The sequence below is a fragment of the Anolis sagrei genome, chromosome 8 (genome assembly GCF_037176765.1).
Source record: "Anolis sagrei isolate rAnoSag1 chromosome 8, rAnoSag1.mat, whole genome shotgun sequence".
In the NCBI taxonomy this organism is placed as follows: Eukaryota; Metazoa; Chordata; class Lepidosauria; order Squamata; family Dactyloidae; genus Anolis; species Anolis sagrei.
In genome coordinates, this window is record NC_090028.1 from 41,953,243 (window position 1) to 41,967,976 (window position 14,734).

At 39.4% G+C, this 14,734-nt stretch overlaps 1 protein-coding gene across 1 annotated transcript in view; it reads right to left on the reverse strand.

The window, feature by feature from the left end:
- Positions 1-14,490, reverse strand: part of TSHZ3 (teashirt zinc finger homeobox 3) — a 206,181-nt gene extending 191,691 nt beyond the window's left edge. Inside the window, exon 1 of the mRNA XM_067471139.1 lies at positions 14,004-14,490. Within this exon, the coding sequence (XP_067327240.1) occupies positions 14,004-14,043 (40 nt within the window). The 5' untranslated portion in view covers positions 14,044-14,490. The remainder of the gene's footprint in view (positions 1-14,003) is intronic.
- Between the last annotated feature and the right edge of the window lie 244 nt (positions 14,491-14,734).

Here is a 14,734-nt window from a genome sequence, read left to right on the forward strand (position 1 = left end):
TAATATTGTTTTCATTGCTACTTGATACCTGTCATTTTACTACTTTTATAAATCATAATGTAAATATCCGATATGCAGGATATATTTTCATTCACTGGACTAAATTGAGCACAAATACCCAATATGCCCAAATGTGAATGCTAGTGGGGTTGGGAGGGGGGGGGATTGATTTTGTAATTTGGGAGTTGTAGTTGCTGGGATTTATAGTTCACCTATAAACAAAAAGCATTCTGAACTCCACCAGCGATGGATTTAAACCGAGCTTGGCACAAAGAACTCCCACGACCAACAGAAAACACTGGAATGGTTTTGTGGGCATTGACCTTGAGTTCGGGAGTTGTAGTTCACCTATATCCAGAGGAGCACTGTGGATTCATGCAATGATGGATCTGGACCAAACTTGGCACGAATACTCAATATGTCCAAAGGTGAACACTGGTAGAGTCTGGGAAAAATAGACCTTGATATTTGGGAGTTGTAGTTGTTGGGATTTATAGTTCACCTACAATCACAGAGCATTCTGAACTCGACCAACAATAGAATTGGGTCAAACTTCCCACATAGAATCCCAATGACCACCAGAAAATACTACATTTTCTGATGGTCTTTGGCGACCCCTTTGACAGCCCCTCACGACCCCCTCAGGTTGAGAAACACTGTGTTAAGGGCTCACTTCCCGTGGATTGCCAACTTAGGTGTGAACTGACGTTTCCGCTGCCTCGACGCATATTCCCGCATCTTAGAGAAGTGCACGTTGCGTTATAATTCCAGAATCCTCCTGCAAAGCAGATCCCTTCGTCTCAACCACAAACCCAGGTCGATAAAAACTTGCAAATCCTACTGCGATTCGTAATAACCAAAAGAAGGTTACGACCTCCTGGGAAATAAAACAAAATCCATCCATTTCTATTCCGACATATATATATATATAGAATGTCGGAATAAATTCTTTCGCAGGAACAGCTGCCGCTTTAAAAGATTTGATAAAAAGTAAGACTACTTTGTGGACAAAAGGTGTATTTTGGTGGAACGAATGGCCCCGTGTTTCCTTATCCTCACAGCAAGCCAGTGATTCTGGCTATGAAAACCTTCAACAACAGTGGGTTGTCGTGAGGAGAGAATGCTTTTGGAACATGGTTGTGCAGTCCGGAAAACTCAAAGCAACCTAATGATTCCAGCCATGAAAGCCTTCAACAACAGTGGGTTGTTGTGAGGAGATAGTGCTTCTGGAATATGGCTATACAACCCAAAAAACTCACAGCAAGCCAGTGATTCCAGCCATGAAAGCCTTCAACAACAGTGGGTTGTTGTGAGGAGATAATGCTTCTGGAATATGGCTATACAACCCAAAAAACTCACAGCAAGCCAGCAATTCCAGCCACGAAAGCCTTCAACAACAGTGGGTTGTCGTGAGGAGATAATGCTTCTGGAATATGGCTATACAACCCAAAAAACTCACAGCAACCTAGTGATTCCAGCCATGAAAGCCTTCAACAACAGTGGGTTGTCGTGAGGAGATAATGCTTCTGGAATATGGCTATACAACCCAAAAAACTCACAGCAACCTAGTGATTCCAGCCATGAAAGCCTTCAACAACAGTGGGTTGTCGTGAGGAGAGAATGCTTCTGGAACATGGTTGTGCAGTCCAGAAAACTCACAGCAACCTAGTGATTCCAGCCATGAAAGACTTCAACAACAGTGGGTTGTCGTGAGGAAATAATGCTTCTGGAATATGGCTATACAGCCCAGAAAACTCACAGCAAGCCAGCGATTCCAGCCATGAAAGCCTTCAACAACAGTGGGTTGTTATGAGGAGATAATGCTTCTGGAATATGGCTACACACCCCAAAAATTCACAGCAAGCCAGTGATTCCAGCCATGAAAGCCTTCAAAAATAGTGGGTTGTTGTGAGGAGAGAATGCTTCTGGAACATGGTTGTGCAGTCCAGAAAACTCACAGAAAGCCAGTGATTCCAGTCATGAAAGCCTTCCAAAACAGTGGGTTGTTGTGAGGAGAGAATCACACCCCAAAGCTTTCCACCTGCTGCTGTTTCTCCAGACCACAGACCATAATGGCTCATGGTTTGCCAACACTGAAAGGTAGCATGCCTCAATGCTGGCCAAAATTCCAGCAGAAGAACTCCAAAGTTGCATGGACAACATCAAGGTGTGTTGCATCTTTCAAAATGGCGCCAGAAGGTCTTCCTCATTGCTAAGATTTCCTCGAGAAGGAGGAGCACTCACTGCCTTCTGAAAATGGCATTGACAACTACAATCCCATGGTCTCGCTCCTTCAAGAGATATTTTAGAAAATACAAGCAAACTCATTGTGGGTTTCTTTAAATGAACCAGATTAGTACAAACTGTCTACAGTTTCCCAAACTGGAAAGCAATGCTCTTTCGCTCATTCCAAAACACACACACAGGCTTGTTGTGAGTTTTCCGGGCTGTTTGGCCATGTTCTAGAAGCATTCTCTCCTGATGTTTCACCCACATCTATGGTAGCCATCCTCAGAGGTTGTGAGGTTCCAATAAACCTCACATTCAGGAATCTACTCCCAGACAATGCAAAATGACAGGTCAGCTTGACGAACATTCACCATTAATTCTCCTATCAAATATCCTTTTTTGGGTTGTTGTAAGTTTTTTGGGCTATATGGCCATGTTCCAGAAGCATTCTCTCCTGACATTTTGCCTCCATCTATGACAGGCATCCACAGACCTCACAACCTCTGAGGATGCCTGCCACAAATGTGGGTTAAACGTCAGGAGAGAATGCTTCTTGTCCATACAGTCTGGAAAACTCACAGCAACCCAGCCATGAACACCTTCAACAACAGTGGGTTGTTGTGAGGAGATAGTGCTTCTGGAACATGACCATACAGCCTGGAAAGCTCACAGCAAGCCAGCGATTCCAGCCATGAAAGCCTTCAACAACAGTGGATTGTTGTGAGGAGATAGTGCTTATGGAATATGTCTATACAGCCCAGAAGACTCACAACAAACCAGCGATTCCAGCCATGAAAGCCTTCAACAATAGTGGATTGTTGTGAGGAGATAATGCTTATGGAATATAACCATACAGTCCGGAAAACTCACAGCAAGCCAGTGATTCCAACCATGAAAGCCTTCAACAACAGTGGGCGGTTGTGAGAGGAGAATGGTTCTGGAATATGGCTATACAACCCAAAAAACTCGCAGCAACCTAGTGATTCCAACCATGAAAGCCTTCAACAACAGTGGGCTGTAGTGAGAGGAGAATGCTTCTGAAATATGATCGTGCAGTCCAGAAAACTCACAGCAACCTAGTGATTCCAACCATGAAAGCCTTCAACAACAGTGGGTTGTTGTGAGGAGATAATGCTTATGGAACATGACCATACAGCCTGGAAAACTTGCAGCAACCCAGCGATTCCAGCCATGAAAGCCTTCAACAACAGTGGGTTGTTGTGAGGAGATAATGCTTCTGGACTATGACCATACAGTCCAGAAAACTCACAGCAACCTAGTGATTTTGGCCATGAAAGCCTTCAACAACAGTGGATTGTTGTGAGGAGATAATGCTTCTGGAATATGGCTATACAGCCTGGAAAACTCACAGCAACCTCCGACAACACGTTCACACACATACACATTAGATACCATTGTCTGATTTAAAGGAACTATGAGAAGCGACGACTCAAAGGAACCTTTTAAGGTGTTTAAGAGGAACGATGCAGAAGCAGTCCTGAAGCTTCTCCTCGCCCACCACTCAGTCCTCAAGTAAACAAACCGACAGCGTCATTTCTCCGGACTGCTGATTGTGGGAGACAGGTTGCGCCTTCTCCCTTGTGGGTCTCACACTTGGGCCAGACACGCCAAGAGTTTGTGCACCTGCCCGTGATGCCCGCGACAAGCTCTCCACGCCGCCGAGGAGGAGAAGAGGAGTTCTTTTGTTGTTGTTGTTGTGATTCTACGGCAGAGCATTACAAGGGCCCTAATTCCTATGACATGATTATCCAGGTACCAAAGCCCATTTGTCACCTGCAGCAGAAAATTGAGTTAATGCACAACTAAAGGCAACCAGGACTGTGTAATATCAACTTGATTACATCAAACTAGCTCCAAACCTAATTCCGCTGGATGACACTGCGTGGAGCTTGTCATCTCCAATCATTAAAGCTGTCAGGAATCCATCAGGTTTACAGCTAATTAGGTGAACACTAATGAAGCTGGCAAAACAACTTTTCTTTTTTTATGGCTGAGCGGACCTTTCAGTTTGGAGGGGGATTTTTCTATCTCGTTTCTTTCTTCCTTCCTTTCTTTCCAGGAGTCTTCTCAAGGTTGCTGGAGACTGGCTTTCCTGAGTGAGGGATCCAGGGAGAGATGTGCGCGCATGTGTGCCTTCTCTCCCCAAACACACAGACTCTTTGGCTCTATCAGGATGAAACCATAAATTTGTCGTCACTTGGAGTGTGCCACAAAAGCAGACAGCAATCTTAGAACTTGCAGCTGCAAAGACAACAATTTTTTCCGTGGTCTGTGTTTGTGCCTCTCGGTATATGCGCGTGCGCAAGCGTGCTTTCGGAATAAAAATTAAACGTAAACTCCCCACACTTATTTGGTCTTATTAACGACGTCGTTTGCCTCGTCCTCGTTTAAACAAGCCAGTCTCTTTCCTTCCTTCCTTCCTTCCTTCCTTCGGTTGTCCCCCCCCCCCCCCCACTTCGTGATATCCATTAGCCAAAGGCATTTTGATCAAGTCAAGGCAAAGCGAGTGTATGAGAAAGAATGAAAGCACTCACTCTGCCAACTTCTGATTGACCATTAAGCTATTGATAAATGTGCCTGTCAAGAGAGAGACAATTAAATCAAATATGAAACAAAGTCATTTTGACGGGTCATTTTGATAGAGCAAAGCCATTCTTCCATCTCGGATTAGTCCTGCAATCCGGATGTTGACGTTGTTGTTGTTGTTCTGAGTGAAACTTTCTGAACTAAGTCGCAACATTAAATTCCTTGACTCTTTTTCTGACCAGACACCTTTGAAAATGCTACTAAGTATGATATTTTATTGTATTTATTAATATATATTAATATATTTTCCTTGACTCTTTTACTGATCTGACACCTTTGGAAATGCTACTAGATATTATATTTTATTGTATTTATTAATATATATTAACATATTTTTCCTTGACTCTTTTTCTGATCTGACAACTCTGAAAATGCTACTAGATATGATATTTTATTGTATTAATATATATTAATATATTTCCTTGACTCTTTTTCTGATCAGACACCTTTGAAGATGTTACTAGATATGATATTTTATTGTATGTGTATGTATGTATCTATATCTATATATATCTATATATATAAATATATATATATAATTTTTGAAAGAGTAAAGCCATTCTTCCATCTTGTATTAGTCCTGCAATCCAGCTATTGTTGTTGTTGTTGTTGTGAGTGAAACTTTCTGAACTAACTCACGACATTAAATTCCTTGACTCTTTTTCTGATCTGACACCTCTGAAAATGCTACTAGATGTGATATTTTATTTTATTAATATATATTAATACATTTTTCCTTGACTCTTTTTCTGATCTGACACCTTTGAAAATGCTACTAAGTATGATATTTTATTGTATTTATTAATATACATTAATATATTTTCCTTGACTCTTTTTCTGATCTGTCACCTTTGAAGATGTTACTAGACATGATATTTTATTGTATTTATTAATATACATTAATATACATATAATATAATTAATTTGATAGAGCAAAGCCATTCTTCCATCTCTTCCATCTGATCAGGCACCTTTGAAGATGTTACTAGATATGATATTTTATTGTATTTATGAAAATATGTTAATAAATATATAATATATAATATTTTTTTTGACAGCGCAAAGTCATTCTTCCATCTCGTATTAATTCTGCAATCTGGCTGTAAAAAAATAATTATATTATATATATGTGTGTGTGTGTGATCAGAAAAAGAGTCAAGGAACACACACAACAACAACATTCTTCCATCTCGTATTAGTCCTGCAATCTGGTTATTGTTGTTGTTGTTGTTGTTGTTGTGAGTGAAACCTTCTGAACTTGACTCTTTTTCTGGTCAGACACCTTTGAAAATGTTACCAGATGTGTTATTTTATTTATTAATATATATTTATACAAAGCCATTCTTCCATCTCGTATTAGTCCTGCAATCTGGCTATTTTTGTTGTTGTTGAAACTTTGTGAACTAACTTGCAACATTAAATTCCTCGACTCTTTTTCTGATCAGACACCTTGGAAAATGCTACTAGATATGATATTTTATTTTATTAATATATATTAATAAATTTTTCCTTGACTCTTTTTCTGATCTGGCACCTTTGAAGATGTCACTAGATATGGTATTTTATTTTATTTATTAATATATATGAATACAAAGCCATTCTTCCATCTTGTATTAGTCCTGCAATCCAGCTGTTGTTGTTGTTGTGAGTGAAACTTTCTGAACTAACTCACGACATTAAATTCCTTGACTCTTGTTCTGATCTGACACCTCTCAAAATGCTACGAGATATGATATTTTATTGTATTAATATTTATTAATATATTTTCCTTGACTCTTTTTCTGATCTGACACCTTTGAAAATGCTACTAGATGTGATATTTTATTTTATTTATTATTAATATATATGAATATACATATAATATAATTAATTTTTGATAGGGCAAAGCTATTCTTCCATCTCATATTAGTCCTGCAATCCAGCTGTTGTTGTTATTGTTGTTGATGTTGTTGTGAGTGAAACTTTCTTAACTAACTCGCGACATTAAATTTCTTGACTCTTTTTCTGATCAGACACCTTTGGAAATGCTACTAGATATTATATTTTTTTATTTATTAATATATATTAAGAAATATATAATATATAATTTTTTTTTGACAGTGCAAAGCCATTCTTCCATCTCGTATTAGTCCTGCAATCTGGCTATTGTTGTTGTTGTGAGTGAAACTTTCTGAACTTGACTCTTTTTTTCTGATCAGACACCTTTGTAAATGTTACTATATATGATATTTTATTTTATTAATATATATTAATATATTTTTCATTGACTCTTTTTCTGATCTGACACCTTTGAAAATGCTTCTATATATGGTATTTTATTTTATTAAGATATATTAATATATTTTTCCTTGACTCTTTTTCTGATGTGACATCTTTCAAAATGGTACTATATATGATATTTTATTTATTAATATATATTAATACAAAGCCATTCTTCCATCCTGTATTAGCCCTGCAATCTGGCTATTGTTGTTGTTGTGAGTGAAACTTTCTGAACTAGCTCGCGACATTAAATTCCTTGACTCTTTTTCTGATCACACACCTTTGAAAATGATACTATATATGATATTTTATTTTATTAATATATATTAATATATTTTTCCTTGACCCTTTTTCTGATCTGACACCTTTGAAAATGCTATTTACTATATGATATTTTATTTTATTAATATATATTAATATATTTTTCCTTGACTTTTTTCTGATCTGATACCTTTGAAAATGCTACTATATATGATATTTTATTTTTAATATATATTAATATATTTTACTTGACTCTTTTTTCTAATCTGACACCTTTGAAAATACTACTATATATATTTTATTAATATATATTAATATATATATTCCTTGACTCTTTTTCTGATCTGACGCCTTTAAAAATGCTACTATATATATATATATATATATAATTTTATTTTATTTTATTTATATATATTAATATATTTTTATTTTATTAAGATATATTAATATTTTTCCTTGACTCTTGTTCTGCTCTGACACCTTTGAAAATGCTACTATATATATTTTATTTTATTAATATATGTTAATATATTTTCCTTGACTCTTTTTCTGATCAGACACCTTTGAAAATGCTTCTTTCTAGATATGGTATTTTATTTTATTTTTTATTAAGATATATTAATATATTTTCCTTGCCTCTTTTTCTGATCTGACACCTTTGAAAATACTACTATATATGATATTTTATTTTAAGATATATTAATATATTTTTATTTTATTAAGATATATTAATATATATTTCCTTGACTCTTGTTCTGCTCTGACACCTTTGAAAATGCTACTATATATATTTTTAATTAATATATATTAATATATTTTTTCTTGACTCTTTTTCTGATCTGACACCTTTGAAAATGCTACTAAATATAATATTATATATATACACCCACACCCACATACACATACATACGTACATACGCTGGCAAAAGATGCTTAGAGTCATTCCAAGCTTGTCCTGCAATCACCTCCAAGACTAGCAGAGATTTTGCTTATGCTCAGCACAGAAAATGTTGACACAAAGGAGAAACTTTAGCGTTGGAAGAAAACAGCTCAGGAGAAAATACAAGCCGCCCAGTTCTGATCATATGCTCGAAACCTTGCAAAACTTACTCCAGCCCTGAATAATAGGCCCTCGCTTCCCAAGGAAGTTTGCTTTCCATTTGAACCAAACTCAACATGGCTTTCTATTTCACCTTCCCATTTCGATCAAGGAAAAAGTCTGAAATCACATTTTTCTGACACAGGAAAGACATCACTCAAAGGACGGTGGCATTCAGAGAAAACTTTAGCCAAAACTTTCCCAGGACCAGATTGCACCCAAAAGTTACGAGAAGAGAACCTCGAATCCCTCCTGACGTTAAGAAGAAATAAACATGGAGAGGAACGGATTAGGGCCGTGATGGTGAACCTATGACACGCGTGTCAGCACTGACACGCATGGCTATTTTCGATGACTCGCAGCCACATACAGAGAAGTCCACCTTATAAGAGCCAATCTAATTCCATCCTTAAATTTGTCAAAGGCTCTACAAATTTAACATACGCACGTTTGAGCATTGTTCACTCCATAACTCAGCATGGAATATACATTTTTCTTAAATATTGCAAAATTATGGGGTTTTTTTTTCTTGAAGTTGACACCCCACTCAAGTTATGCTCACGTTTTTGGCGAATTTTGACACACCAAGCTCAAAAGGTTGCCCATCACTGGATTAGGGAATATGGCACGAAGATGGGCATCATAGGAGTTAGGAGACAACATCCAAGCCTATCGTGATGGAGTCTTATGGACTTTGCTGGGAGATATTGTGGAGAAGGACATCTTTTCCTTCAATACGATACACATTAAAGCTAGCATGACAGCCACTTGGAAATCAAAAGGTCCTTCACTCTGTGTCGTAGATGGCTTCCTTCTAAAGGTCAAAGAATGGGAACTTGGTATCCCTCACCGAGAGCCTCTTCCTCCAAGTACAAGAAGACCACCTTGGTGGAGGGCCACCCTTTGCCCCCCAAAAGCAAAGGACGACTCTGCTGGCTGCCCTCCACCCCAAAACTTCAAGAGAAGGCAAGCCCTGACGTCATCACCTGGAGCCTGGCGTTCCCATGGCCAGTGATTTATTGAGGCTTATTGGGAATGAATAGATCAAAGGCAACCAGATGACAGGCAATCAATCAGCCATCAAATCAAGGATGGCAACAGGCCAATGAAACCCCCGGTTCCAGGCCATATCCTCATATCTACATTCTGCAAAAAAGATGACTGCCAGATAACGTAAAATGTTAAAATGTGGTGGTTCTTTTCTTTCTCTCAAGAGGAGTGGGGGGGGGGGGGTAGGGGGGGGGCAAATGGGAATATTCTTTTTTGCAATTTGTTTGCAAACTGTCCTGGCACTAAGTCTTTTTTTTTTTAAAGGAGGAAAAAAAACTGCATATGAAACAAAGTCTGGAAACTGCACAGACATAAAATTATTATTATTATTATTATTATTATTATTATTATTATATGACTTTGCAATTTCTTTAATAAGAAATCTGGGTCATTAGGGTCACGACATTCTGTGAACAATATTCTATTTGCAATTTGCTTGCAAACTGTCCTGGCACGAAGTCTTTTTTTTTCTTTAATGGGGGGAACGACTACATATTACACAAAGTCTGGAAACTGCATGGTCATAAAATAATAATAATAATAATAATAATAATAATAATAATAATAATATGACTTTGCAATTTCTTTTGAAAAGAAATCTGGGTCATTAGTGTCAGGACAGTCTGCGAATTTTGCAATTTGTTTGCAAACTGTCCTGGCACGAAGTCTTTTTTTTTTTTGGGGGGGGGGGGGGAGACTACATATTATACAAAGTCTGGAAATTGCATGGTCATAAAATAATAATAATAAAAAAGAAATCTGGGTCATTAGGGTCACAACAATCTGCGAACAATATTCATTTTGCAATTTGTTTGCAAACTGTCCTGGCACTAAGTCTTCTTCTTTTTTTAAGGGGGGGAAAACTACATATTACACAAAGTCTGGAAACTGCACGGTCATAAAATAATAATGATAATAATAATAATAATAATAATAATAATACTTTGCAATTTCTTTTCAAAAGAAATCTGGGTCATTAGTGTCAGGACAGTCTGCGAACAATATTCTTTTTGCAATTTTTTGCAAACTGTCCTGGCACTAAGTCTTTTTATATTTTTTAAGGGGAAGGAAAAACTACATATTACACAAAGTCTGGAAAGTGCATTGTCATAAAATAATAATAATAATAATAAAGAAATCTGGGTCATTAGGGTCACGACAATCTGCAAACAATATTCATTTTGCAATTTGTTTGCAAACTGTCCTGGCACTAAATCTTTTTTTTTAAGTGGGGGGGGGGGGGGAACTACATATTACACAAAGTCTGGAAACTGCATGGTCATAAAATAATAATAATAATAATAAGACTTTGCAATTTCTTTTTAAAAGAAATCTGGGCCATTAGTGTCAGGACAAGTCTGTGAAAAAATTGCCAAAAGAATATTCCCAGAAATAATAACAATAATCTCTAAGGAGAGAAAGGTGGGACAGAAATGATAATAGTTATGATTATTATTTCTATCATAATTATGATGGTGATAGAAATAATCATAATAATAAGACTTTGCAATTTCTTTTTAAAAGAAATCTGGGCCATTAATGTCAGGACAAGTCTGTGAAAAAATTGCAAAAAGAAAAATCCCAGAAATAATAATAATAATAATAATAATAATAATAATATGTCTATCATGATGATTAAGATGATAGAAATAATACAAAGAAGACATTGCAATGTCTTTTAAAAAGAAATCTGGGCCATTAGTGTCAGGATAAGTCTGTGAAAAAATTGCAAAAAGAAAAATCCCAGAAATAATAATAATAATAATAATAATTCCTAAGGAGGTAAAGGTGGGATAGAAATAATAATATTTATTATTATTATTATTATTATTATTATTATTATTATTATTTCTATTATGATGGTGATGATGATAGAAATAATAATAATAATAATAATTTTATTATTATTTCTATTATGATGGTGATGATGATAGAAATAATAATAATAATAATAATAATAATAATAATAATAATTTTATTATTTCTATTATGATGGTGGTGATGATAGAATTAATAATAATAATAATAATAATAATAATAATAATAATAATAATAATTCCATCCCTCATTTCTCTACTTTAGGGATTCAAAGCAGACCACAACCAATACAGAAATATTCCTAGGCGTCATCTGACAACAACCAGAAATGCTCTATATAGAGGTGCTTTCTAATACTGCTCAGTTTGGTAAATATTATTTTTAAGATCAGGTTAAAGGTGCCAAAAATAAAAAAGGATTGCAAGGTCTGTCCCTGGTGCTTCCTTGCTTCCTGCAAGAAGAGGAGACAGCCAGAAAGTTGGAGAAGCCACTTTCTCCAAAGCTGCCAAGGCTTCTCCTTCCTTGGAGTGCCATGACATCTCTCTTACTCACTCCTTCACTCACTCAGGCATTATAGGAATTGATAGAAGGGAAAAGACTATGGGGGAGGAAATGGGGAAAGCAAGGCCAGCCTTCTTCCAAGTCTGGCCAAAAACCAGAGGCAGCCTCAGTCAACTCTGCTCAGAATGAATGCCTCCAAGTGCTGGAAAGAGAAGCCCAGGAGAAGAACCCAGGAGAGGAAAGGAGGAAGGAGTTGGAGGAGGAGAAGAAAGGAGAAGGGGAGAAGAGATGAGAGAAGGGAGGAAAGGAGGAAGGAGCTGGAAGAAGAAGGGAGAAGGAGACACAGGAATGGGGGAGAAGAGGAAGGAAGGAAGGAGTTGGAAGAGGAAGGAGAAAAAGACAAGAGAAAGAGCCATAGTAATAAGAGAGAAGAGGTGCAAGAAGGGAGGAAAGGGGGAAGGACTTAGAAAAGGAAGAGAAAATGATACACAGGAATGAGGGAGAAGAAGGAGGAAAGAAAGAAAGAAAGAAAGGAGAAAGGAGCCAAAGATGAAGGATCTACATAAATGGGGGAGAAGAGGATGGATGAAAGAGTGAAGGAAAGAAGGAGTTGAAGGAGAAGGATCTACAGAAATGGTGAAGAAAAGGAAGGAGGAAAGAGTGAAGGAAGGAAGGAATTGGAGAAGGAAGAAGAAGGAGAAGAAGAAAGAGGGGAAGGGAAAAGGAAAGAAGATGGAAAGAAAGAATGTATTGGAGGAGGAAGAAGGGAGCAGGATGCAGAGGAAGGGGAGAGAAGAGGAGGGAGGAAAGATAAAAGGAAGGAGCCAAAGAAGAAGGGAGGAGGATAGACAGAAATGGGGGAAGGAGGGAAGAAGGAGAGAGGGAAGAAAGAAAGAAAGAAAGAAAGAAAGAAAGAAAGAGTTGGAGAGAGGAAGCAGAGTGCAGAGGAATGGGAGAGAAGCAATGAGCGAGGGGAGGAAAGAAGGACAGAGTTGGAGAAGAAGAGAGAAGGATGCACAGAATGGGAGAGGAGAAAGGAAAGAATGAAAGAAAGCAAGAAAGAAAGGAATTGTGGGATAAAGAACGGAAAGGGATATCCAAAAATGGGAGAGAAGGGAAGGAAGGAGTTGGAGAAGAAAGAAGGGAAAGTGAAAGCCATAAATGGGAGAAAAGGGAAGAAAGAAAGAAGGAGTTAGAGAAGAAAGAAGGGAATGAGATACCCAGAAATGGGAGAAGAGGGAAGAAAGAAAGAAAGAAAGAAAGAAAGAAAGAAGGAATTGGAGGAGAAAGAAGGGAATGAGATACCCAGAAATAGAAGATAAGAGAGGGAAGAAAGAAAGAAAGAAAGAAAGGAGTTGGAAGAGAAAGAAGAGAAGGGGATACACACTGGGAGGGAAGAAAGAAAGAAGGAGCTGAAGGAGAAAGAAGGGAATGAAATACCCAGAAATGGAAGATAAGAGAGGGAAGAAAGAAAGGAAGGAAGGAAGAAGTTGGAGGAGAAAGAAGGGAAAGAGATACACACTGGGGGGGGGGGGAGAAAGAAGGGGTTGAAGGAGAAACAAGGGATAGGAATGCCCAGAAATGGGAGAGAAGGGAAGGAAGAAAGAAAGGAGTTGGAGGAGAAAGAAGGAAAAAGGGATACCCAGAAATGGGAGAAAAGGGAAGGGAGGAAGGAAGGGAGGAAGGAAGGAGGAGTTGGAGAAAGAAGGGAAGGAAATGCCCAGAAATGGGAGAGAAGGGAGGGAAGGAAGGAAGGAGTTGGAGGAGAAAGAAGAGAAGGGGATACACACTGGGAGGGAAGAAAGAAAGAAGGAGCTGAAGGAGAAAGAAGGGATAGGAACACCCAGAAATGGGAGAGAAGGGAGGGAAGAAAGGAAGGCAGGAAGGAAGGAAGGAAGGAAGGAAGGAAGGAAGGAAGGAAGGAAGGAGTTGGAGGAGAAAGAAGGGAAAGAGACACACACTGGGAGGGAAGAAAGAAAGGAGTTGGAGGAGGAGGAAGGGAAAGGGGTACCCCGACACGGGAGGAAAGCGGTGAAGGGAAGGAGTTGGCGAAGAAGGGATCGAGCAGGCTGCACCGAGAAAGAGGACCACTCTCCCTCCCTGGTTCCCTCCCTCCCTCCCTTCCCTCCCGATGCCCAGCCGGGTCTCTTCCTGGCTTCCTTCTTTGCTTCCGTACCTGCTGCGCGGCGGGGCGCTTGCTGCTTCCTCCGGGGCATCTTGCAGGAAGAAGAAGAAGAGGAAGCGGCGGCGAGGAAGGCCGGCGGGCAGCCGAGGGGAGGAAGGCGGGTGCTGCCTAGGCTGCTGCTCTTGCTTCTGCTGCTTCTGCCTCTGCCTCTGCTGCTGATGCTGCCTCTGATGCTGCTTCTCCTCCTCCTCCTCCTCTGCCGGCTGTGAGCGGCGGGCGGGGGCGGGCGGAGGGGCTGGAGGCGCCCGCCCTCCTCCTCTTCCTCCTCCTCCTTCTCTTCCTCCTCTCTCTCCTCTCCTTCTCCTTCCTCTCCTTCGTGCTCTTCTTGGCTTCCGAAGCAGCGGTAGCGGCGGCGGCGCGGCTCCAGGCTGAGCGACCGACCGGGTTGTTGTTGTCGCCGCTGCCGCCGCCGCCGCCGCCTCTGGGCAGGAAGGAAGGAAGGAGGGAGGAAGGAAGGAGGGAGGGAGGAGAGAAGGAGAGAAAGAAAGGAAGAGAGAGAGAAAGAGAGAGGCGGGGAAAGACTTTGACAGATCGCCCCGCAGGAGGAGGGTGGGACGGGGAGGGGGGACACCTCGGAGTGCCTTCTCCTCCCTCTTCCTCCCTCTCTTTCTTCCTCCCTTCCTTCCTCGAGTTCTTCCTCTTCCAAGAAGAAGAGGCGGCAACAGGCAAAGGCGAGGCCGAGGGGAGCTGCGGAAAGGGGAAAGAGCGCGGCGCCCAACTCC